Below are 27,853 nucleotides of genomic sequence, written 5' to 3' on the forward strand. Positions count from 1 at the left end.
CAGGGGATCAAGGAGCAATCCCACGGCTGCAGTTCCAAGAGGGGAGCAGAGCTGGAGGAGGCAAGAAAGTTGCCAGAAGTCGGGGAGCCAGAGACCCCTGGGAGGGGTGGCCCTGAAGCCTGGGGACTAGGTTTTGACTTAAGACTGCCTTCTGTTTGTTAACCTTTGCTATAAAAGAATAAACCTCTGTAACTGAGATTGTGCATGGCAGCACATGGTTGGAGGTGGGTGCAGCAACAGCCCACCCAGTGACACTGTCCTTTTCCCATAGCAGAATTGCCCAATGAAGAAAATGTGGGCTCCCATCTTCAAAGACAGTGGTGTCAAAATCACTGAGGAACTATCCCAGCCACAAGAAGGAATAGCAGACTAGCTTCTTTCATAATGCTTGTGGACTGATGGCGTCATGATCTTCCTTATAAGAAGTAGTTCTGACAGACAGTTCAGATTCAGATCTGAAAGGATGGTCATGTTCTCCAAAGCTGTGTAATCATCATCACAAAGTGTCTTTCCCCTGTGAGCTTTCGGTGTCAGCTCACAAATGCATGTCAGTGCTGATGATGTATGGATGATGGTCAATTCTTTGCTGTTACCGATGGTCATATCCATCTATGCTTAGAGACCTGCATGGAAAGAAAATTTGTATCTGCATCTGATCCGCAAAATGACCCACTGATATCTGCATCTGCAGAGGCAGATATCTGTGGATATAAAGCTGATGTATGCAGACTTGCAGGGCTCTAAATACAAAATTTGTATCGGCATCTGATCCGCAATCTGCAGTGGTCCATGGATATCCATGGATTTGCAGGACTCTATCTATGCTTTTTACTTAGTACCGACAGTGAAGAAGAGGAGGATCTCTTAGCCACAATCCTGATGGGTTTTTAAGCTTCCCTGCACAAGGCACGAATAGTCACCTGACCTCAATAGCATAGGGGCAAATCAGATCTCCTCTCAGAAATGGATATAGAGCAGTATTTTTCTGTAGACTCTACAGAGTGTTTCTTACCCTCGTGGTGAGCCTGAGATGAGGAGTACTTACCTCTACCTTTGCCTGTCCCTCCATCCAAAGTGGCAGTGCTGGGTAGTGCGCTCAATATCTCAGACTGCTGTATAGGAGGGTCTGCCCAGCCCAGATCCAACTGGGACCTCAGAGCCTGTTCCATGAGGTGTTTTCTAACCCTGAACCTCCTACACTTAATGGGTACAGGGTAGGAAGGAATGACAGATGCTACACTTAGAAGAGATATAAGCTTCTCTGAGGCAGAGGCACCTCTGATGGTTTTTGCTGACTGGGAAGGAACAGGGCAGGAGATGCAGTTCTTGACACCCAGAGTCCTGGGCATAATTGGAGTCCCGTACTGGGAAGAAAGAGAGTGTGAGAGTGAGAGTATTCCCTGAAATCTGTCTCTCTTATAAACTACTTAAACTAAACTAAGACTTTTTTTATATATGTGATCTACAATTTATAATACTTGCATGTTCAGTGTAGGAGAATCAACTCTGTGGACACTGGAGGGTTCTATCTTTGACCATGCAGCAATTAGAAGGAACTGGAGAGGCGGTCAATCTGAACTGTCCCTTATACTCTCAGATCAAAGCACAAGAAGGGAAAAAGTTCAGACCAACAGAAACTACTAGAAAAAAAATCTTCTTAGGCGCCTGGAGCACATGAGTTACCGAGTAGAATACACACAGGGACCAGCACATGAAGAACAACTGATTTTAAATGGGATAGGAAAAGGCCCATGAGCACAAAACAAAAGAACTGTAGCAGGGATTTAAAAGGGACCCTCTCTCAAGAGAGGGAGTAGTCATTTAGAGGGAACTAGACCAAGACCCAGGACCCTGCTGAGGAGTATCTGAAAACTTGGGACAGCCTAGTCTGCCATCAATGGATGCTAAACATTTAGGTAAGATAGACACACATGTGGACTGTTTACTTTTTAAAAATCTGCTTTGTTCCTACTGCTAAAATAAACAATATTTTTGTTTTAAGAAGGCTGTCTGATCACTATATCACTGGTCAGACTCCTAAAGGGAAGAACTGCAGGTGCCCAAACTCAGTTGGACATGCAGGGCAAGAATGGTTGATGCACGTGGTACTGTAGCCCAGGGTCTGGTCTAGAAGTGGGAGAACAGTGGAATTCTGCCCACGGATAGGTAAAGGCATATGGTGTAAACATCTACAGGGGGACTCTCAGAGAGACCTGAAAGGGGACATCAGTGCAGCTAACCCTCTAAGAGTGACAAGTGCTATTTTAGCTGCAATAGTTATCAGCATGGAATCTCTCCCCGCCCCCCCAAGGCATGGCATCTCAATGGATCATAGCTTGTCAGACAGAACTTCACACAAATGGCCCATGCGTGACCCTAAGGTGTGTTGAGCATGCCCAGCTTCCACTGAATTCAACAAGATTTGGGAGGGTGCTCAATATTCTCAGAATCAGGCCTAAAGGAGATTCAATTTAGTCCATAAAGAATTCCATAATTTAATCCATAAAGGATCTTCCACTTGAACATCTATCCTAGTTTTATTATTTAGCCTTGTGACTTGACTTTTTAATTGGTCTTCTCTGGTATGTGTGTAAAACAAAATCTAAGCTCTTAAACTTAGATATAAGCTTATCTTCCATTTACTTTTTTTCACATGAACACCTTGGTACTCTGACCAAACCTAAAATTTGGAAACGGTCTCAGAATTTTATCTTGGAGATAATGCATTTCTTTTCATGTTTCTTTTCCTGATCCCTTTATTCACGGGCAGACTTTTATTCAATAATTTTCACATGAAGCAGGCTCTCATCCATTACCTAGACAGCCATTCTTTTTATAAATCATCCAGGCTACTTATGGCTTTTGAAGAGAAATCCAAGAGGTGTATAAACTTTTGAAGATCTGTTTGTTTTGTATTTTGTCTTCTAATTTGCAGACAAAGTTTCAGATACCAGCTGGTCCTAATGTTAAACAAGAGCTATGGCAGCATTTTAAGCATGCCTTTGTATAGTGTCCATTTCTGAGATTTGTAGTGTGGCTACAAGGAGCTACCTACATATCTTTACCCATCATTATTCTCTTGATGCTGAGGCCAGATCGTATTTCAGGAGAGCTGATTTACAGTACCTTTTAAATTAAGCACTCCTCAGCCATCCTTTTGGTGTGGATTGCTACTGCTGGTTCATCTTCAGGGGTGGGGAACTGGGAGGCGAATTTATGAAGGAGAAAACTAGGGTTACTTAACAGTAACTGGAATTTTCTGAATATACTGCCTCCACAGATCCACACTAACCGTTCCTCCTTCCTTTAGAACTCTCTATTGATTTCCAATACACCTCTACCCCGATATAACGCGACCCGATATAACATGAATTCGGATATAACGCGGTAAAGCAGTGCTACGGGGAGGTGCGGGGCTGCGCACTGCGGTGGATCAAAGCGAGTTCGATATAACGCGGTTTCACTTATAACGCGGTAAGATTTTTTGGCTCCCGAGGACAGCGGTGTATATGGATGAAAACTGAGGATTGGAGTGTTGAGACTCTTTAAAACCCTGCTTAAATAAAATGTTTCATAAGTGTACTGAGTGCAAATGGCCCTAATAAGTAATTGCTTTAAACAGTTCTGGGATTTACATATCACATACGACTCCAGGAATGTGGACTTGTACAGACAATATCTTGAAGAAATATTTAGTAGCAAGTAACCTGGCTTTTGTAGTCCTTCAGTTTTCATTCCATGTGACGATCCTCACACAGTTTGAATGAATTTTGCTAGTTTGATTTCATGAGGCATATATTCTTTACAAAAATCAGTATACTATTACCACCTATTGTTCTTCCTCCTCCCCCTTAGGGTATTTTTGTAATTATAGTAAGAAAAGAAAATCTCTGGTATGATTTGTTCACCATAATACAAACCATCCTGTTAAATGTATGTTTTCATTATCCTCTAGGTGTTTATTTAAAGATAATATTTGTATTTTATTTTACTGGGGATTGAATTTAGAGATTTACCATACATTTACTGTCAGGATCACTCTTTTCCAGTTCTAAGAATTTATCTCATTATGTTTTTTCCAGCATTCTGATCTTTCCCCATTTTTTCATGATCTTTCATAGTTAATTGTCAGAGGTTCAACACATTTGTTAGGCAACAACATTTATACTGAAGGATAAGAGTACCCTACTTCCGCCAGGACTCTCCTACTTTAAAGCTAAAATACTTTCTTTTGCCTGTCCTCAAGCTGGTTAGTTGAATGTTGTACTTTTTGATACCACTATCCTACTTTCATGAGACATGTTGCTGTTTCACGACAATGGCAGAAAAGCTTCACCATCAGAAAGTGTTCAGACATTTCTCCATTTACAATATGCATATATGCCTTATATTTGATATTAAATTCAATAGAAAGGCTGCTACATTAAATGCACCAGCATCTTGAATGTCATGGATGAGAGACGTTCACCAAAAAACGGTTAGGATTAATTGTAAGGATAGATTTAAAAAAACAAACAAACAAACAAAAAAAAAAACCCACAACCCCAAATATGTATATTTAGGGTAAGCAACAATTAAGGGGGTGAAATTACAAACATTTCAAAATTTTTAACCTGTAACACAATAAGAGAAATTATTTAGGGTTATACTCTCCCACTGTGTAGGGGACCCTGCATGGCTTTGTTCTTGGCTCTCTCTATATACCCTTTTTTCTCATATGTTCACAGTTTCAACTATCATGTCTACACTGATGACCCATAGATGTACCTCTGCTCCTGACTTGCCTTCATCCAATCCTGCATCTCAGTCTCCTTCTTTGACATCGCTTTCTGGATGTCTCCTAACTCATTTGGAAAGCTTCACACTGCCAAAACTGAACTCTATCTCTTTCCACTCAGCTCCATGTGACCCCTTTTTTCTGTCACTGTCATCAACACAATCATCTTCCCTAGCCCTCAAGCTAAAAAATTGGGGGTTGTCTTTGACTCCCCTTTTTTTTCCTTATCTCACAAATCCATGTATTCAAGTTCCTTCTGAAGACACTTCATCCCTGCCATGGTGCCTTGGGTATCATGCTCTCTGACAATGTCATGCTTGAGGAATAATTTCTGTATCATTTATGTGCCATATTTAATTATGGGAGGAGCAGTCATAGCCCTTACATTACAAATTTCTGCCTTTTAAAAATACTCTAATGCCTCCATAATTTGTGGTGGGATTGGATATTTGGCAGATGGAGAGTCCTAGGGTCAAGGAGGTGCCTTTTGCTGGCAACATGAAAATCCATTCAGATTTGGTAGTGACACACGCTTGAAAAATCACCATTTCCTGTCTCTGTTTCAAACAACGTAGTTTGCTTTTGACTTGATACCAAAAACTCTTAAGATTCCATTTGCACTGAACATGCAGCATGCTAGCGCCTCATCTCAGGAGACTACACAGAGATGAACTTCTGGATAGGACAGAGCTACTACAATAGATCCTCTCCCTCTTGTGGCTGTGTCCATAAAATACCCTTAGGATTACAAGAACATGCATTGTGCTGAGAACCAGGAAACCCTGATTTCTACTCACTTCAGTGAATTGGTGATGATAATTCCATGTCTTTCACAACCTCCATCATTGAGCAAAGTCTCACAAGTTAGACAAGCCAGAAACAGAACCCAAATCTTACATGGCAGTCTCAGCCACTTAACAACATTAGCAAATATTTGTTCTTAGCTATGCCATCTGTTAGATAGGGCTACTCCTGCATATGTAACCCAGCAATTCTGGGTCCATAGATGAACACTGCCTTCTCCTGCTGCCAACTCATGAAATTAGTCCTTTTGTTCCAGGGGAAGGTGTCTCAATTGCAGTGCTAAAGATTCAGGATTCAAACCCTGTTGTTTAGAGATCTGGGATTGTCGAGGGCCACGGATCTGGAATCCCAGGCCACAGTGCTCTTAGGAGCCCGTACATTCCGATCCACCACCCAGTGACCTGTAAACAGTCACCAGAACTTGAAGCTCCGATTTTGCACAGTACTCTAGTCAAGGAATCTGGTGGGCAAAACTCCAAGGCTTCTCTTTAAACCAAGCGAGGAACAGGAAGTCATGCCTGCAACTGGGTCTTTCCCTGCTTAGGACCACCTCCTCTGTGCTATCTGACTCTGACCTCCTGGTATCCAGCCTGTCCACTGGCCTGTCTTAGACTGACCTCCTGACTCTGCCTGTCTCCTGATACCTGGTCTGTCCTTTGGCCTGTCTCAGATTCTGGTCTCCTGGTATCCAGACCCAGCCGGCCTCCTGGCTCCCAGCTCTCACTATGACCACTAAGCCCAGTCATGCCAGGGATAGATTGTTACTGTTGCACATAATAGAATTTATTTTTGCCTTTAAAAAACACTGTTAAAATTATGTTATTGAGATAGCAAAATCATAGAATCATAGAATATCAGGGTTGGAAGGGACCTCAGGAGGTCATCTAGTCCAACCCCCTGCTCAAAGCAGGACCAAGCCCCAACTAAATCATCCCAGACAGGCTTTGTCAAGCCTGACCTTAAAAACCTCTAAAGAAGGAGATTCCACCACCTCCCTTGGTAACCCATTCCAGTGCTTCACCACCCTCCTAGTGAAATAGTTTTTCCTAATATCCAACCTAAACCTCCCCCACTGCAACTTGAGACCATTACTCCTTATTCTGTCATCTGCTCCCACTGAAAACAGTCTAGGTCCATCCTAGAAGACAGGAAATGCTAGGTTTAAGGTTTAACCTATTTTTGCATCCTTGTGTATATCCATATGATAGTCTTTAATTACATGACCAGACACTATTTTTTCTACAATACCCCTACCTCATTCATTCAAGATGGATGATGTTCAAGAAATGAATCAGGGTGTGGAATGAATTAGGCTGCTTATAGGATTCCTGCCTCATTTTGTCTGGAAGTTGTAAACCATGTCAATAAAGTGGCAGGGGACTATAGGAAAAGAAAGGATGATTTTATAGTTAAAGGCAGGTGACTGCTACTCAGGAGAACTCAGTTCTAGCCTTGCCTTTGCCATCAACTTGCTATGTGATGCTCGGCAAAAGTCACTTTAACCAAAACTTTTCATGAGTGGCTATTAAATATACATTCCTTTATGTTCTGGGTGCTCAATCTGGGGTCTAATTTGCAGAAGTGCTGAACATTCACATTTTTTTCCACACGTTTTTTCATGTGTGTGTAGCTACAAACATACTAGTATACATTTTCTTATTTAACTTCTGTGGTGGAATGATTTTTGAGTTGATTTTTGTCTGATCAAAAAACCCCTGCCAGTAAGTCATACACCAACGCTTATTTCAGAATACTAGACTTCACACTTTGGTTTTAAGAGCAGTTAAAGGCTACAGTATAATATAAATACTGCAGCACAGCTCTTCTCTGCTTTCATGAGATGGGAATTGAGCTTCATACCATTTGCAAGGAAAGCAGGTCTCAATTCTCAGCCTGCCACAATGCAATCTCCCAGAAGCATTCTAGCATTGACAGGATTGCATGACATACTTGAATATTCTGCATGCATCCCCGGGCTTCAAAACTGGCAATAGTTCTCCAATTCAGGACACAGATTTGATTTCAAAAGGTAAAAAACGCTAGAGCATTTGGTTGACCTTTAGCCCTTTCGTAATATTTTCTTTATACTTCATTAGAGGTAAAATACTATATTCTACTGCACTACTGTGCAAGAAGTAGTGGGGAGGACTCAGGCCATGTCTACACTACCCCATATGCTGGCAAAACTTTTGTTGCTCACAAGTGTGAAAAAAACACCGCCCTGAGAGACAGACGTTTTGCCAGCATAAGCGCTCATGTGCACAGCGCTATGTCGGCAGGAGATACTGTCCTGCCGACATTATCTACTTGAGCAGTGGTAGCAGTTTTATTATGTCGACAGGAGAGCTTTCTCCCGTCAGCATAGAGTGGCTATACGAGTGATCTTACAGTGGCATCGGTATAGCTGTGCCACTGTAAGCACAGATGTGGACTTAGGGACCCCTATTCTTTCCCATGCATGTAGTTTGGGGATGATAGCAGTCAAGAATGAGCAAGGGGAGAGAGGATCAGATAATGTGCTGACCTGTACTTCAAAGTCTCAAAGAGGCATGGTCCGCTGTTTAGAAAGAGCTTTCAGACTCTAACCCATAACCACTGCACTCAGCAAGCACTATGGAAGGTGCACATTTGCCCCTTTTTTTGAACAAAAAGGTCTCCCTAGGAAGCATGGACTACTCCAGGAGTGTTTCTGCTTCCTCTCACTGCACCAGCCAATGCAAGATTTGGCAGAGGTAAATGACTTGTTCTGCTTTAAGAAGCAAAGGGAAAACCCTATTCAGATTTCAAAAGGCAGGAAATAGATATGCAATCCATCCTTGCTGCTGTTGAAGTCAATGGGAGCTTTTTAATACAACTGGTTCTCAAAAAAAATAAACAGTCAGAGCTACCACTATTATCTTTTACTTTACATATTATTCTTTGTTACAATCTCTTGCACTCTACCACCAGAGAAATAAACAAACTCCTCTAAATAACCTCCTTGGGCTTGGACTCCAGTGAAGCTACCAACAGAGCTTAAAGAGGGGTGGGCAAACTCCAGCCAGGGTGCAGGCGCCGCACCACACAGCTCCCGGAAGCAGCCACATGGCCCCGCTCCGGCGCTCTAGCTGGGGCACAGGGGCAGGGTCCTCTCCACGTGGCTTCCAGAAGCCGCGGCATGGCCCCGCTACGGCTCCTAGGTACTCCAATGGGAGCTGCATGGGCGGTGCCTGCGGATGGGGCAGCGTGCAGCGCCGCCTGGCTGCGCCTCAGCGTAGGAGTCGGAAAAGGGACATGCCATTGCTTCTGGGAGGTGCTTGAGGTAAGCGCCGCTCGGAGTGCACCCCCCCGAGCCACTCCCCACAACCCAACCCCCTACCCCAGCCCTGATCCCCCTCCTGCACTCCAAACCCCTCAATCCCAGTACGAAACACCCTTCTGCACCCCAAACCTCTCATCCCCAGCTCCACTCCAGAGCCTGCACCCCCAGACAGAACCTGCACCCCTGCCCCAGCCCTGATCCTCCTCCTGCGCTCCGAACCCATCAGTCCCAGCCCAGAGCACCCTCCTACACCCCAAACTCATCCCCAGCCCCACCCCAGAGCCCGCACCCCCAACCAGAGACCTCACCCCATCCCGCATCCCAACCCCCATTTTGTGAGCATTCATGGCCCGCCATACAATTTCTATTCCCCGACGTGGCCCTCAGGCCAAAAAGTTTGCCCACCCCTGGCTTAAAGCTTCTCTCCTTGGCAGAACTCCTAAGGTAGACTGACAGCTATAGTGCAAACTTTCTCTCTTTGTGCATGCAGAGATTTCAAATCGTACGTCCCCTGCGGAGTGATTCAAATTTTATTTTTCAGTCATATACTACAAACTCTCAATGAAATGTGTACTGAGAATCAAGTTCTGCTGTTTCCCTATGACAGTGCTAACATGACTGACATAAGGTCAGTGCTCCCAAGAGACAAAGTTATATCTTACTTATAAAAGTCACATGCCAGATGAGAATCTGTGATATAAATATGAAGTGTAAGGCATCCAAAAACTAAGCCCAAGAAAATATGAACACTGCATTTTTAATGATTTTGTTCAAAGAGCAAAAAATTATAAAGATCAGACACCTGAACAAACACTTATTTCTATCAAAGCTAAACCATTTTTTTAAAGTAGAGAAAAAAATGAAATATCAAAGTTCTAAGAAAATTACCAAGGGGACATTTTCAAAGAGAAGCCCAAAATCTTACCTACCTTTTTTCCTTAGCTGTTAGTTAAATCCATGTAATACTGAATGTTTTTTTCCTCCAAACAAATGCTTCAATTGTATTTTTACAAACAAAATAATTATCAAAGCAAATAATCAATCCTAAAACAGTGAATTATAGTAATGTACCTGTGTACTGATTTCCATTTCAAAACTTCCAAGATTTTACTCAACATTAAAATAGACAAAGGATTTTACCACTGTAAAACACATCTTGATAAAAAAGGTATGAACCACAATGATTTTTGTACTCACTAGTTTTGCACTGACAAATGCGGCAACCATTTTGGTCCAGTCTGAAACTGTACATACAGTCTTTTTCAGTCAATGTGCAGTTCACCAAAATCTCACATGTGGGTGGACCTATTGTGATATATGTTGGTTCTAATAAATAAGAAAAAGAAATAAATACAAGTAATTATAATTGGTTAGAAATAACCATTCCCTTCTTGCAATATTTTTAATATATAAAGTTTTATCATATCAGGCAAAAACTTCTTTAAGATTAAGCTACAGCTGAGAGTACAGATCAACAATTTAAGGTAAATATATTACAGGAATGTTGCAATTAGCATAAAAACAAGCTTTATAAACCCATGAAATTCAGAATTTGGGTTTCTTTTAAATTTAGTATTAACATGTTAGAGGTACGGAAATGCAGTTAGGGAACATAAAGAACCTTAACTCTGCCCTATGGCAAATCACAGATACCCAATAATTATGATTAAGGCACTTTTTAGTGTTCCTAGTGCCAGTTCACACTAAACTGATTTTAACTTTCAGTTATGAAAAACAAGAAAAAATGACTTATTCCTATTTTTTTCAAATACAGCCAATGCACAAATTTTCAGTGAATTTAAAGTATGTAGGGACACTGCATTATTAAGATAATATGAGGGGAGGGGGGATATCTGATTCAAATTAATGGATCAACAGTACTTGTAAATTCTCAGAAAATTCATTCTGTAATCAGAGGATAAAATGCTGTATTTTTGGGGAAGATATGCTTTTTTTTTTTTATACAGAACAAAGACGTTGAAAATCCCTGTCTGAAGTGCAAAATAACTCAACAGTAATAATGAGGTTGCAACCAGCAACTCCAGAACTTTTTTCCATCTTTCAGCAATACTTAGTATTTAGATTGCATTTTAAAACATTGAATAGTTTTCACAACAGCCCAGATAGTAGTACTTTTATCCCCAGTTTAAACTAGAGAAACTGATTTTATTTATTTATATAAACAAACCCCAATTATTAAACCAGTCTTGACCCTGTAAACCCTTATTTCATGCAGCAGTGCCATTGAAATCGTAGGCAAAAGTTTGCCATCTTTTACTCTCCCTCCAGCATCCATTAGAAGGTTGCATCAAAAACACTTAGCAACTTTAATTACAGAATTAGACCTCTAGCCTGAAAAGACTTATGAACTAGGGTTACCATATTTTAATTTAAAAAAAGGAGGACACTCCAAGGGCCCCGGCCCTGCCCCAACTCCGCCCCTTCCTCGCCCCCGCCCCTTCCCCAAAGTTCCTGCCCCAACTCTGCCCCCTCCCCTGAAGGCTCCGCTCCCTGCTCCTCCCCTCCCCTGCTTCCCGCGAATCAAATGTTCGTGGGAAGCTGGAAACAGGGAGGCAGCAGATAGGCTGGGGCTGGGTACGGCCCAATCCGGCCCCCCCAGCCGAGCGCTCCCTCCGGCAGCCGGCCGGCACAGGCCAAGAGGCTCTGGCCCCAGCGTCTCCCGCCCGTCTCGGCACGGGCCCTGGGGCGCCGGCCCCCGGCCGAGCACCACCAGCCCCTCCCTCCCTATTTTCTCGGACATGTCAGGCTTTTTGGGATTTCCTCCTGGATGGGGATTTGAGGCCCAAAAAGCCGGACATGTCCGGGAAAATCCGGACGTATGGTAACCCTATAGGAACATGTTTAACTTTTTGCACCAGGAGTAGCCCAGTGAATTCAAGGGAACTACTCACAGTGCATAAAGTTAGCCACGAGAGTCACTCTTTGCAGGAATGGGGTCTTAAACTACACTGCAGTTTCAACTCAGCAGATGAAACAGCATATAAAAATCAAAGCAAGCTGAAATTAAAACAAAGTGAAAGTGGAAAGGAAAACACAGAAATATCACCTGTGTCTCAAAAACAAACAGCTCATAAAACAACTAGTGTTCTGTCTCATTCAGTTTAAAATATGTAGAACAGAAGTATTTACTTATATCCTCCCATTCTGTTTTCCAGAACTGTTCCTCCCAGTTTGGGAAGACAGACTCGTGCTTACAGGGCTCAAGCTAGTGCGCAAAAAACAATTGTATCAATGTTGTGGCTCCAGTGGCTCGTGATAGCCGCACAGGATCAAGCCAACCTTATCCAGTAGGCTTTACCTCAGGTGGTTAGCCCAAGTCTCCATTCGAATGGCAACATCCACTCAGCTATTTTTAGTGCGCTAGCTCAAGTTCTGATAGCACAAGTCTGTCTACTCAGGCTGGGAGACCTCACTCCCAGATGCAGTAGGCATACTCTGAGTGTCTGTGGACCTCTTAAATTAAGAGCAGAACATAACAGCCCTAGGGGTCAGACCAAAGATCATCTAGCCCAGTATCTTGTCTTCCAACAGTGGCCAATGCCAGTTGCTCCAGAGGGAATGAACAGAACAGGGAATCATCAAAGTGATCCATCCTGTCGCCCATTCCCAGCTTCTGGCAAACAGTGGCTAGGGACACCATCCCTGTCCATCCTGGGTAACAGCCATTGATGGATCTATCCTCCATTAATTTAATCTAGATCTTTTTGAACCCTGTTATAATCTTGGCCTTCACAACATCCTCTGGCAAGGAGTTCCACAGGTTGACTGTGCATTGTGTGAAGAAATATTCATTGTTTGTTTTAAACCTGCTGCCTATTAATTTCATTTGGTGACCCCTAGTTTGTGTTATGAGGACTAAGTAATACTTCCTTATTTACTTTCTCCACACCAGTTATGATTTTATAGACCTCTATCATATCCCCCCTTAGTCATCTCTTTTCCAAGATGAAAAGTCCCAATCTTATTAATCTCTCCTCATACAGCAGCTCTCCCATGCCCCTAATCATTTTTGTTGCCTTTTTCTGAACCTTTTCCAATTCCAATACATCTTTTTTGAGATGAAGGCAACAGCATCTGCACCCAGTATTCAAGATGTGTGTGTACCATGCATTTCTACAGAGGCAATATGACACTTTCTGTCTTATTATCTATCCCTTTCTTAACAATTCCCAACATTCTTTTAGCTTTTTTGACTGCCGCTGCACATTGAGTGGATGTTTTCAGAGAACTAGTCACAATGACGCCAAGGTGTGTCTCTTAGTGGTAACAGTTAATTCAGAGCCTATCGTTTTAGATGTATAGTTGGGATTATGTGTTCCAATGTGCACTACTTCGCATTTATCAACACTGAATTTCATCTGCCATTTTGTTGCTCAGTCACCCAGTTTTATGAGATCCTTTTGTAGCTCTTCATAGTCTGTTTTGGACTTAACTATATTGAGTAGTTTTGTATCAGCAAATTTTGCCACCTCACTGTATCCCTTTTCCAGATCATTTGTGAAGATGTTGAATACAGACCCCTCGGAGACACCACTATTTACCTCTCTCCATTCTGAAAACTGACCATTTATTCCTACCCTTTGTTTCCTATCTTTTAACCAGTTACCAATCCATGAGAGGACCTTTCCTCTTATCCCATGACAGTTTACTTTGCTTAAGAGCCTTTGGTGAGGGATCTTGTCAAAATATTTCTGAAAATATAAGTACATTATATCCACTGGATTCCCTTTGTCCACATACTTGTTGATCCCCCTCAAATAATTCTAATAGATGGGAAATCATGTCTTACCATTTACAAAAACCATGTTGACTCTTCCGCAACTAATTATGTTCATCATGTGCCTGACAAATTCTGTTCTTTACTATAGTTTCAACCAATTTGCCCGGTACTGAAGTCAGGCTTACCGGCTTGTAATTGTTCGGACCACCTCTGGAGCCCTTTTAAAAAATTGGCATCACATTAGCTATCCTCCAGTCATTTGGTACAAAAGCTGATTTAAATGATAGGTTACAAATCACAGTTAGTAGTTCTGCAATTTCACATTTGACTTCCTTCAGAACTCTTGGGTAGTCCTGGTGACTTACTACTGTTAAATTTATCAATTTATTCCAAAACCACCTCTAATGACACTTCAATCTGGAACAGTTCCTCAGATATTTCACCTAAAAAGAAAGTCTCAGGTTTGTGAATCTCCCTCACTTCCTCAACCGTGAAGACTGATGCAAAGAATTCATTTAGTTTCTCCGCAATGGCCTTATAGTCCTTGAGTGGTCCTCTAGCATTTCAATTGTCCAGTGGCCCCACTGGTTGTTTAGCAGGCTTCCTGCTTCTGATGTACTTAAAAAAAAAATTGCTATTACTTTCAGTCTTTAGCTTCAAATTCTTCAAATTCTTTTTTGGCCTTCCTAATTATATTTTTACACTTCATTTGCCAGAGTTTATGCTCCTTTCCATTTTTTTCACTAGAATTTAACTTCCACTTTTTAAAGGATGCCTTTTTGCCTCTGACTGCTTCTTTTACTTTGTTGTTTAGCCATGGTGGCACTTTTTTGGTTCTCTTACTATGTTTTTTAATTTGGGGTATACATTTAAGTTGAGACTCTATTACCGTGTCTTTAAAAAGTTTCCTTGCAGCTTGCAGGGATTTCAAATTTGCCACTGTACCTTTTAATTTCTGTTTAACTAACTTCCTTATTTTTGTGTAGTTCCCGTTCTGAAAGTAAATATGACCGTGTTGGGCTGCTGTGGTGTTTTCTCCGCCTTAGGGATGTTAAATTTAATTATATTATGGTCACTGTTAGCAAGCAGTCCAGCTATATTCACGTCTTGGACCAGATACCATGCACCACTTAGGACTAAATCAAGAATTGCCTCTCCTCCTGTGGGTTCCAGGACTAGCTGCTCCAAGAAGCAGTCATTTAAGGTGTCAAGAAACTTTCTCTCTGCATCCCACCCTGAGGTGACATGTACCCAGTCAATATGCAGATAGTTGAAATCCCCCATTATTATTGAGCTTTTCATTTTTATAGCCTCTCATCTCCCTGAGCATTTCAGTCACTATAACCATTCTGGTCAGATGGTTGGTAATATATCCCTACTGCTATATTCTTATTATCAGAGCATGGAATTACTATCCATACAGATTCTACGGTACAGTTTGGTTCATTTAAGATTTTTACTTCATTTGATTCTATGCTTTCACATATAGTGCCACTCCCCACCAGCACAACCTGTTCTGTCCTTCCAATATATTTTGTATCCTGGTATTACTTGTCCCATTGATTATCCTCATTTCACCAAGTTTCTGTGATGCTTATTATACCAATATCCTCATTTAAAATGAGGCACTCTAATTCACCCATCTTATTATTTAGACTTCTAGCATTTGTATACAAGTACTTTAAAAACTTATCACTTTTTAGCTGTCTGACATGATGTAATTGAATGGGACTCTTTCATTTGACTATTTCTCCTCAGATCCTACCCATATTTTATCATCCTCCATCCTCTCCTCTACTAGGACATACAGAATCCCTGTTAATAGATCCTTACCTAAGGGATGTCTCTCTCTGAACTATGTGCTCCTCCACACCTGTATAAGCATGAATGGTGAAACTGCCAGAGCTTGCAATTTCTGCAAAACCAGTAACTATCATCCTAGAAATTTTCAAGCTTTGCTGGCACATCTTGTAAATTCAGAGAGAAAAATAGCTAGCATTCACTGAAATTACTCAAGTATTTTTATTATTATTATTGTATTAGCTCTAGAGCACTAATTGAGAATGGGGTATCATTGGGCTAGGGGCTGTGCAAACACACAGTAAGGGAAATTTCTTGACCCAAACAGGGTCTCGATCTAAATCGATCAGGTAGACAAGATTGGAAGAGAAAACCAAGGCAAAGAGTCATGGATTGACTTGTTTAAGGCCACATGCAGCAGGTCAGCAACAAGGTCAGGAACTGAACTCCACTCTCCTCATTCCCAGTCTAATGTCCTATTTTCTAGACCACAGACTTCTATTTACCATGCTTATACTAGTTGGAAGTTTTGAGAAGGCTTCTGTGGGAGGTACAATCTGCATAAAGTGCCTGAAATAGACTTATCTTGCATGAATTCTACAGCAGACAATCTCAGCTAGGTGTATGAAGAAACCTGTAAGCTTAGCTGGTGATCTCTCAGAAGCTACAATCTCTGTCAAGTGACTGAAGGATATTGTAAACTCATTTGTTGATCTCATGCAAGAATTAAGATTGATTGAAGGATCTTAATTTATGAATTTTCCATCTTTTAAGGGTATTTATAAATACAGTAATCTAATAATGTTATTGTATATTAATTAGTATTTATTTAAAGCCTTAATGTTGTTCATCCGTTGTTGTTCTTGTCCAATATTTCATTTTGTGCCAAAAGAATGTTGTTTATGCTTTGTATTGGATTCATCTCCTGCGTTTGTATAAACTCACAGCACAACAAAAGCAAATAAATGAAGCTGCTACACTGTGTAATGGTCCTGCAGAGAGCTGTCTGAGAACATTTCTATTATTGTTTAGAATACTGTACTGGGTTAGGAGTAGATCAGAAGTGTTACAGGGCCACACAGTGGTAACCCATTTTAGGGAATACACCTCTACCCCGATATAATGCGACCCAATATAACACAAATTTGGATATAATGTGGTAAAGCAGTGCTCCGGGGGGAGGGAGAGGGGCTGCACATTCCAGCGGATCAAAGCAAGTTCGATAAAACGTGGTTTCACCTATAACGTGGTAAGATTTTTTGGCTCCCAAGGACAGCATTATATCGGGGTAAAGGTGTATTGGAAATTTTAGGAAGAGTGGCTGACAAGAGGGTAAGGCTATTTAAATAATAGAACATCACATTTACACAGAACTTGTCCTAACTTGAATGTTGCAGGATAAATTTAGTTGCCACACACTACGGTTCTCAATTTGATCCTTTACACATACCATACCAATAGAAAAATCTTATTAATGTGAATGTGTTGTGCTAGAAGAACATCTATTGTTTCAGACTTTTATAAATGCCACAACTAATCAATACAACTGAAAGTAGGAATTCACTGAAAATTGTCATCATGGGAACTTTTGAATCAACAGCACCACCCGGACTTAAAAGAATGGACTGTGGACAGGGGAGGATTTCATGCGCTCCTTCTTTTGAATTTATCCCTAAAACACTTAAATTACACCTACATATTAAGTAAAATCTATAAAAAAATCAATTGCTATACTTTGCATTTTGTAGCCCTTGAAAGCTACAATAGGTTTGCCTTCTGATTCTGTTGTCAACTGGTACATACTTTTGAAAAATTACCACTGCCACTCTGAAATGTTCAGCAGCACGTTATTTCTTATACATGACACAACAAAACCACTGCTACCCTAGTTAAAATGACTTCTGCTAATCCTTCATTTGTTGTGTTTTATTATTCTATTATCTCCCACTTTTGTGCCTGCCCTAAGCATCCCAAATATTTCCAGACAAGCTTACAAATCTGTTTTTTCCCCCCTCCTGTCCATAAAGGTAAGCCCTGAGATACAGTAATTTTATATGCATGCCTGATTCTCAATGAGCTGCAAACAGAGGACAAAAGAAATAATTTCACCCCCCACTCCCCCCACAAAAATGCAGCTAGAAAAAAGTATCAGCCCTTTTCACTTCACTAGACAAGACTCAACAAATAAAGCCAGCTTTGCTTCTGCCAGTCTTCTGGCTATTTGAATAGGCAAACAGTAGTTAAGCTTGAAAAAGCAAATAAGGTCATGTGATCTGGGTTAGCCTTTCACTGGCGCACTTGGTAGAAACTGCAGAAGAAAGATCGAGTGCACAGATGAACAATGGGTGGGAAAACTGTGTAGTCTGTCTGTATATTTTAGAAGTGGAACTAAATGGTAGATGGAAGCAATGAAAAAGGGGGGACAGAAAAGAAAAAGAGGGAATGGCTAGGGTGAAAAGAATTCCTCATAATATATGTTTCACTGCCACGAAATGCTCTAGTTAAGGTTACATCCACTATAACCTCTTGTTTTCACATGCTCATAACTGTCTGAAAAAATTCTCCTCTGAGGCTAAAACTTTCTATGCTTCAACTCAGCAGCTTTTGGTTTTTTTAATTTTAGAAAAATCTGTTAATCCATTTTTGATTTATGGGAGACTGACATTCATACATTCTTCACTTTAAAAAAACAGGTCACTTTTTGTACAATAACTGAAAGAGAGTTTAGGAAAAAAGCTCCAAACCGGGCATCTGGCTACCCTTTCATGAAGAATTTTTTGTTGTTGTTAGAGTACATTCACAAAAAATAAAAATAAAATAATTGGAAAAAAATACTTTGTGAACACTCAGTGGGTATGTCTTAAGATTTATGCAGCACCTACTTAAGTCCTCCTCCATCCCTCATCCCATGTGAAATCACTACAGAGTCTCCCTGCTCATCAAGACTAGCAACTCAGTAAGGACAGTGGCTGCTTCTCTCAGGCTGAAGGATGCTGTAAATATTTTCTTGAAACACATAGCAAAATTCACAACAGAAGTTAAGAGTGGGTAGAAGAAAGTCAAGAGTTTGCAATTTTTTTTTTTTAAAGTCAGTTTGCAAGTTTTTCTGCAAGTTCTACACAGTCTAAGGCATTGTCTACAATGGAGATTTCAGCCACGGATGGTCAACAACCAAGGTAAAGGCACCAGTGTCAAACCCTAACGTACAGTCAAACTCTCTAAGCCATGATCTGCGCTGATCCAGCTCACCTTCAGCTTGAAATCAGGGTGGGATGCAACAGTGCATATCATGTCTTATATTGTCTTTTCCTTTCTATGGGCTTGGCTACACTAGGGGTTTGCAACAGTGCAGCCACAACGATAGCGGACAACAAATAGCTGTAACAAGGGCAAACCACCAGTTCAGGAAAAAAAAAAAAAAATTTTTCCCTTAGGGAAAGATACTTTCATAAAATACCAAAGTGCTGCTGCCCTGCCCAGAAAACGGTCTCTTATCAAACAACAGCAACAAACCTGTGAAATTAATTTATTTACTTAAGTAAGATATGAGCCTCATCGCCTACATTGGCCAATTACATGATAACATTATTAAAGAGGCAGATTTTTCCCACTTCAATAAAACCAAGGAAATTGAATGCAAAAAAATATATAAATCATACAACAGAATGACTTTTTTCTATCCAGGTATAATTGTGTACCCTGCTGAATCATGAGGTCTGGGAAACAAATAAAGCAGAAGGTTAGAGTGGGTTCAGATGAAAATGAAAGACCGCTTTCAGCAAAATTTGAGTGAGACTGAAACACCCACTTCTCATTATGAAAACAATGAAAAGGAGATGAGTTTTTAAGGCCTGTGCGTTTATACACATACAGTGCAGGGGAAGCACAGAAACTAAGTGAGGGTAACAAAGAAAAGACAAAGCTTATTGATGATTGTTCTCCCTCTGTAAAAGCACATCATAGTTCTATTAATTTCCATTCCTAACAGATACATTGTTCAAAACAAACAATTCACTAAATGTTTAACTTTACTTCCACTACTCTGGACCACAGTTTATGCAGTTCTTCAGTTAATCTTACATTTAAAGCATAGAAGACCTCCTCAAAGGCTGATGATAAAATGCAAAGGCAAACCCTTTCTCCCTCAAGTGCTCTTAACTGTTCATAACTGTAACTTAGACTGGTAAACGAATCCACGCCAAAAGAAGAGGGAGCCAATGTCATCATATGCATTTATAGAATCCTAGAATATCAGGGTTGGACGGGACTTCAGGAGGTCATCTAGTCCAACCCCTGCTCAAAGCAGGACCAATTCCCAACTAAATCATCCCAGACAGGGCTTTGTCAAGCCTGACCTTAAAAACCTCTAAGGAAGGAGATTCCACCACCTCCCTAGGTAACCCATTCCAGTGCTTCACCACCCTCCTAGTGAAAAAGTTTTTCCTAATATACAATCTAAATCTCCCCCACTGCAACTTGAGACCATTACTCCTTGTTCTGTCATCTGGTACCACTGAGAACAGTCTAGATCCATCTTCTTTGGAACCCCCTTTCAGGTAGTTGAAAGCAGCTATCAAATTCCCCCTCATTCTTCTCTTCTGCAGACTAAACAATCCCCGTTCCCTCAGCCTTTCCTCATAAGTCATGTGCTACAGACCCCTAATCATTTTTTGTTGCCCTCTGTTGGACTCTTTCCAATTTTTCCACATCCTTCTTGTAGTGTGGGGCCCAAAACTGGACACAGTACTCCAGATGAGGCCTCACCAATGTCAAATAGAGGGGAACGATCATGTCCCTCGATCTGCTGGCAATGTCCCTACTTATACAGCCCAAAATGCCATTAGCCTTCTTGGCAACAAGGGCACACTGTTGACTCATACCCAGCTTCTCGTCCACTGTAACGCCTAGGTCCTTTTCTGCAGAACTCCTTCCTAGCCATTCGGTCCCTAGTCTGTAACAGTGAATGGGATTCTTCCGTCCATTATTGCAATGCTGCATATACTACCAGAATGAGGCTGCACCAAAAGTTCATTAGATACAATTTAGGGAAGTTTCAAGACAGAGAAGCAAAACTTCTGTCTACTCAGGGAAGTGAAATTCGTGGCAAATGACTGCAATTTCTGATCATTTATATATTGCTGCTGACAAGCCCTATTGATTGCTTCCCTCACCCAAACACATACAGTAGTCTCCCTTGCCCCCCACTATAAATCTCTTGGTGGTTTATTGTTTCTCCTGGCTGCTCTGATAGTTTGAGGCAAGGGAATGAAAAATCTTGTCAAAGTTAGTGTTCCACAGATCTACAACTGACAGAGCACCTCTTTTGGCTTCCAGCATAAACTACTATACAGTTTTCCTAACAAATCATGTAATTCAACAGACATATTTCTTATGCAGTTACCTTATAATTTTTCAATTGCTTACAGTTCTAAACAGATGTTCCATGTGAGCAGATAACTACTGTCGTTTCCTTAAGGATAACTACTACTGAACGACAGCTCATGTGCATACTTTCACCTGCTATTAGCAAGGAGGCTGCAACACTCTTCCAACTCAGCTTGAAAATCAAGGGTTTTGAGCATCTTGAATCAAGCTAAGCAACTACTCCCATCAAGTGGCTCACCTTTTTCCAATAAGGTGGCACACTGAAACCCGAGATCCGATTCAAATGATGGCTTCCAACTGATACATTTTTTTTTAAATAAACAGAAGTCAAAAATGGTGCAAATTTCAAAACAGTTGTTATGGATCTGCTCAAAGCAGCAACCAGTTTTACAGCCCCTTTGCCCTTCTTTGGTGCCTTTTACATCATACACCAGAAAGGAGCATCTAGCCCAAGATTTCTTTATTTTATAAAAAACATATATACTGAAAAATACACTGCAGAAACCCTCTGGACTTGTTAATTTCATATCACAGGCCTTATCTTGCTACTTCCATTTATAGACATTCTTACATTAAGTAAATCTGTAAATTATACCCTTAGGGTTTGTCAATATGGTGATTTAGCACCTGGTAAACTGGGGTGTAAATCTACAGCACACCTGCCTGCCATGCACTATGTGGCCATGTGGACCCTGCTACCATGCACTAAAAGTTCTGTAGTGCACTCTGACCAAATAGCAGCAGATCAAAATATACCACAGAATTGTTCCCTGGGTTATACTTGGTAGGTGTAGGATAATGCCTGCATACCCTCTTTTAAGGTTTGTAACTGGAGTTTGTTGTTGTTTTCAAGACCTGAAATAAATGATATTACTACAACTGAAATGTTGCATCAGGTACTGTGAATATGGAATATTGTCTGTGTTAGTGTAATGCAAAGTAATTAGGAGTAAGTAAGTTATGACTAACTCGCAAACTCAGATTTTATCAATACAATATAGCAATATTTTGTAAAGATATTCTTTAACAGCAAGGCATTAGAAGATCTTTCATAAAGGAAAGGCTGCCATTTTTTACCAAAATAGTAGTCAGAAGTTTGAAATATTGAATAGGTTTCAAGCACTTATCTCTTTATTTTGCAAGTCTGCCACAGTATGGAACTAGAAAGGCAATTTTACACTGATTCCCTTGATGAGTTCATCACTATATTTCTGTTTCCAGTATTTTTAACAATGGTTGACAATTTACAAACAAACTTTAGGCTGTACTGTGAGAAGTAATTTCAATAGGCTGAAGAGATCAATGGAAGATATTACTGCACTCAGTAATGCATATATAAAATAAAATATACCCTTGAAGTTAATTCTTTATCATTGTAAACATGTTATGTGAAGAACAATTCTATAATGATGAGAAATCCAGATATATGTCCTTGGGATTCCTTGAGAAAGTGTTAACCATGTACAGAGATAATTCAACAGAAAGATCTATACTTCGTCTTGGGACCCTAAAACTTGTAAGTAATGAAATATAAAATAAATTCTATTTTTGAGGGCAGAAAGTATCTATTAAGGAATGGAGAAACAGAATTAAGTATTTTAATGTAGCTATGAAGAGAGTCCTCTAGCCTGAGTTAGACAGAATGTCCCTGTGTTTGGTAAAGCAAAATAACTCTTCCTTCTGCACCTTTCTAATGTGATCTATGTCTCTAATCTAGAAGGCCTAATGAATTTTACTTTAAGGAAACCAGCACTGAAGAGACTGACAGATGAAAACTCAATCTATTTTAGTATTTATTACCAAGGTTATTGCAATATACTTCATACACACACGTAAATAGTAGACTAAAATACAAATTTGTTATGTAGCACCTAATCTGACAAATAGCCCAGATTTGCCCCAAAGGGCGTGCTGCTTAAAAATCTTGCATTAGCTTCTACATACTTGTTTGAATGTTGTCTGCCGTCCAAAAAACTTTAAATGCTGCCTCCTAAGCAGCACAGTGTGTGTTTACTTAAGCTTCCTGGAAAAACATTCATATAATTCCAAGAGTGACTAAATGTTTTCCATCCTCATAGTTAGCATTCCAGACCTCTACACCCCCCCCCCCCCCATCCCTGAGTTCATTACATGGAAAATACCAGCCCCAAATTTGAAGCAACAGAATTTCCTTCCTGGTGCCAACATGCCTAATACAGAATTAGCAAGCCTTACAGTTAATGATAATTTTTCATCATTTAACTATCTCGTTTAATTCAACTTCAAGTAAGTAACTATTTATAAGTTTTTACAAGGTATTAAAAACAAGCGGTTATGGGGGATTATTTTTGGTCGTCACTGCATGTACAAAGATAAATAGAGCAGAACTAAGAAACTATGTACACTAAATATTACAAAGCATGCTCTAACTAGGGTTGGAAGAAATCATTTATTTCAGATTTGATGCCAAATTTTAATTACTTAAAATAATTTGGTATCCAAATAACTACTTTTATTCATTTATCCAAAGAACATTATTCTGATTGTTACCACCTGAAAAAAGCTATCCCCTGCTTCTGTGCTACTGAAAACAAAGAGCTTCCTTCAGACCAACATGTCATAATCAAAGTACTTCGTTCCTGAGCTGCTACACCAATACTCAAGCAGCTTCCCATTCAAATTTAACTTAATACAAATAGGAATTTGTTTTCACAATTTTTTGACTGGAGTGATACTGACAAATATTGATCTTTATCAACTGAAATCAAATCCGATTAAGCCTATTTGTAATGGCCAATTCAATAGGTATGGGATATTCTGACAAGGCAGATCACACTATCATCATTACTGGCAGGTGTTAAGGCAAAAGACTAGAGAGTAACTGGGCTGGTCTACACTGGGGGGGGAGGGGGAGAATCGATCCAAGATACGCAACTTCAGCTACGCGAAAGCTTATGCTCCAATACCTCTGTTAGTCTTAAAGGTGCCACAGGACCCTCTGTTGCTTTTTACAGATTCAGACTAATACGGCTACCGCTCTGATACTTGATAATACATGCATTCAGAACTCTCTCCCACAATGCATCCTGAATCTCAGAGTTAAAGAAAAGTTACACCTTAGTAGTACAATCTTCCTGATTCTTCATGAAATTGGGCAAAGGTTTCACTGGCACTGGGTACCTTATACTCTGGGGTGTATGGTTCAAATATTCTCCTGGATGAGCTGGGAACAGGCATTAGCTCAAAGTGGCAGTCAGGCAAACCCAACTTAACTTGACTCTGTTACAGAATTGTGTTTGCATTCTCTTGATTCACTTTGAAGAAAGGAGATTAGGACAAACTAGCTGTTAACTGAACTGGTACAGGGCCAAATAAATTCACACGGCCAAATTCTCTGCTAGTGTAAACTGGCACAGCACTATTGACTTCAATAGGGCTGCATCAGTTTACAGCAACAGAGAACTTCTTCCAGTCTTCCATGATTGAATTGTGCCCATTTTTACCTAATGAAGTATTGGATGTGCTAAGATAATTGAACCCAACTGCTCTTCAGCTGGGTTTCTGGAGCCCATTATTGATGGCAATCGTTCAAGTTTCCCTTTATGAAGACAGGATGCGTGCCAGGCACACTTCAAAAGGAAGTGGTGAAGGCTCTGCTTATGAAAACCTCTTGTAACAGTAACTTTTCAAATTAACGTACAGTCTCTCATTTGCAATTCTGAAAAAAGGTTATTGGTAAGTTTATGTTGGAACAACTTAGTTTTCTGGAACTCGAATACCTGGTTTCATATATGGGTTTAAGGTTGGAGAGCAGATTAGTTACGTTGACAATCTCTTGATGACAGATACAAGTCAACTGTATTTGCTGATTGTTAGCTTTATCAGCAGCCTTCAGTCCATTCACCATGATATTTTGTGACTTGCCTGCAAGAGTTCTCTTCGGTGCTTTTATTTCTTCTCTAAGAGGAGGTTACCAAAGGTTGGTAATGAGACTCTGGTCAGCAATGCTACCAAACACCTCTTTTCTTCTAATCCAGATACTGCATTTTCTGTATTCTCCCAATGTCTGACCAATGTAGGGAAATGCATAGGAGCTAATAGGCTTAGTTTCAATAAGAGTAACATGGAAATAATGCTGACCTGGTATGGGGAAAATGTTTAGGGATAGGTGCACAGTCTATAGGAGGTATATGTCTAATCTTTACCAGTATGGAATCCCTGGAGTCATTTGTGGTACATCCTGCCTTTTCCCATCTATTTCACCACAGTAATCCATGCCTTTTTAACCTCAAGGCAAAATTACATAATGCAGTCTACTTGGAACTACCTTAAGTAAAGCAACAGGAATATTTGGCTAATGCAGTATACAGCCACCCATCTATGTGGGACAAGCCACTACATAATCCATCGTCTGCAACAGTGGGGGAGCATACTCAGAAGTGGGTTTTACACATTAGTGAGGAACAATTCGTTGAAAATCATTCTTCAGGTAGAACAAAAATCTCTTTTCTACAGCATTCCTCAACACCAATGTAGTATCAGAGACTATAAAGTACACTCTTTTAACCAAAGGATAGCTTAACTGTACTATGATATATAGAACTCTTTCTGAACAATAGCTCAGATGGCGACTGTGCATGAAGGTACTGATTCTGATCTCACACTGGTATAAATTCAAGTTCAATGGTGTAATCAAAACCAAAACCACCCCAGAACCTAAACGTCAGTGGTGTAAAACCCAGAGTATAGTATACAGTAAAAATATGAACTCCAGGTTGCCACTCTATATAAAATCATTAGCTGAGGCTTCATTTTCAAGCTTCATGAGGTTTTCAACACTGTTGTGGAGTGAACCCTAATGCCTTCTTGGATGGGAAAGGCCTTACATTTCTTAAGCCTCTTTAATGGAATGCACTATCCATATTATTATGGATGACAGCCAATTCTTTCAAGGCTGCTCTGAAAAAAAATCAAAAACTCTCTCTCTAAAATCAGCAGAACTGTATAAATAAACTAGTAGTTTTAGTATCTAGGCCAGATGTGGGCAAACTACGGCCTGCGGGCCACATCCGGCACGCGGAACCGTCCTGCCCAGCCCATGAGCTCCCGGCCGAGGAGACTAGTCCCTGGCCCGCTGTCCTCTCTCCCCCACAGCCGTATGGGCTGCACTCTGGCCTGCCGCTCCCGCTGGGCAGCGTGGGGAGTGCTGCTAGCTTTGGCCCAGTGTCACGGCTGCGAGCTCCTGCTGCTGGTAAGGGGGTGGAGGGGCTGGGTAAGGGAGCGGGGAGTCATGGGGCGTAGTCAGGGAGGAGGGGGCGGAGGTTCTGGGGGGGCGGTCAGGGAAAGGGGAACAGGGAGGGTCGTGAGTGGGAGTCCCAGGGGGCCTGTCAGGGGGCGAGGATGTGGATAGGGGTCGGGAGGACAATCAGGGAGCAGGGGTTTGGATAAGGGGGTGGGATCCCAGGGGAGCAGTTAGGGGTGGGGGGGTCCCAGGAGGAGTTGGTCAGGGGATGAGGAGCAGAGGGCGGTTGGATGGGGATGGGAGTCCCGGGGAGGCTGTCAGTGGGTGCGGGTCTGGATAGGGGTTGGGGCAGTCAGGGGACAAGGAGCAGGGGGGTTGGAGGTTCTGAGGGCGGCAGTGGCCAGGCTGTTTGGGGAGGCACAGCCTTCCCTACCTAACCCTCCATACAGTTGCACAACCCCAATGTGGCCCTCGGGCCAAAAAGTTTGCCCACCCCTGATCTAGACAGTGAAACTCCAGTTCATTCTGCAATTCTGAATTTGGCCAGGCTAAAGATAGTATTATTTCCTGATTGCTATGAAAATGTGCCTTCACTTTAACCATGAACGTATACCCGGCAGGTTGAAGAATACTGCCCTTATGAAGAACCTGAAAGGCAAGTTCCTGAAGTTTCCAGAAGCTCACACTACCAATGATCTGAACATATTTCAATCAGAAAAGCAGGCTTAACTTAGGAAGAATGTAATTATTTACTGGTTTGAACAAGAATTAATCAAGCCAGATTATAACCTCAGAATCTGTTTCCAGGGTGATTGGATTTTTTTTGTTCTCAGAAATTTCAGTATTTTCCCATTAACACACCCTAGTATTCAACTTCTTATGGATATAGCCACGTAGACCTATAGACCTCAGTCCAAACCCTCTTTCAAGAAATGTAGCTCTTGTTGAACAGAGCTTTTTCCAGTCTGCTCCCCTTTTACGCAGCACCATTTAGCAAATGTTATGTAGTTACATAAATATGCGTGTGGTAAGCTTGTGTGTCCATTACTTTTATTTATTTAAACTTTATTTTCAATTTATTAAAATGCACCTGTCAAAAGGCACATATGCATTATTATCAAATACAACAAGACAGTTAAGTAAAAAATCCCAAACAATTGATTTAGGCAGACTGTGTGGCCACACTATGCAGCACTGCCTGTTCCTCAGTCTATAAGCTAAAGATGCAGGGAACTACCATGTCTCTTCCCATACCCTAAATCAAATGTATAATCTGCATTGTCTTTGCTATACTGGAGTCCTGTCTTTATCATGAAGGATACCACAGTCTCCTTTATGACCTGGTGAGGACCAGAATTAATATGAGTGAGAGAGCGATAGAGAAGGAGGGGGGGAGAGAATTGTTTGGGAATATTTTAGTCTGTGATTGCAACCCAGTCAAAGCTGCAGGTACATTTTTGTAAAAATGAAATTTCTCAGGATAATACAATATCTACATGTCCTATCACAGCCAAAAGACAATATTATATCCACAAACCAAATCACAAAATGACAGAAATTAGAGATGGAAAATTACCAGTTATCTAGACCATTCTTCTCCCAATGTAAGTGAGACCGTTTCCTTCAGAAGATTTTTTTTGTGCTTCCTGTATTCAAAAAGTCTACCTGTCCCAAACATCTCACCAAGAGAATTAGCCAACCAAGGACACTGTGACCCAAATTTTACAATGCTTGCTGGAGAGCAAATGGACTTTTCTACTTTCTGTTCTGAAAACCTAAATACCAACATTCTTACACGGTGTCTGTCAAATTCTGGAGTTATTG

The 27,853-nt window shown here is 40.9% G+C and overlaps 1 protein-coding gene across 4 annotated transcripts in view; it reads right to left on the reverse strand.

Moving 5' to 3' along the window:
* The window catches only part of CRIM1 (cysteine rich transmembrane BMP regulator 1), a 308,859-nt gene that overhangs the window by 77,684 nt on the left and 203,322 nt on the right, over positions 1-27,853 (reverse strand). For all 4 annotated transcript variants that reach the window (XM_054022216.1, XM_054022214.1, XM_054022215.1 and 1 more), the window contains one exon: positions 10,080-10,208. In XM_054022216.1, coding sequence (XP_053878191.1) covers positions 10,080-10,208 — 129 coding nt within the window. The remainder of the gene's footprint in view (positions 1-10,079; positions 10,209-27,853) is intronic.

Source organism: Malaclemys terrapin, chromosome 3 (genome assembly GCF_027887155.1).
Source record: "Malaclemys terrapin pileata isolate rMalTer1 chromosome 3, rMalTer1.hap1, whole genome shotgun sequence".
NCBI classification, from domain to species: Eukaryota; Metazoa; Chordata; order Testudines; family Emydidae; genus Malaclemys; species Malaclemys terrapin.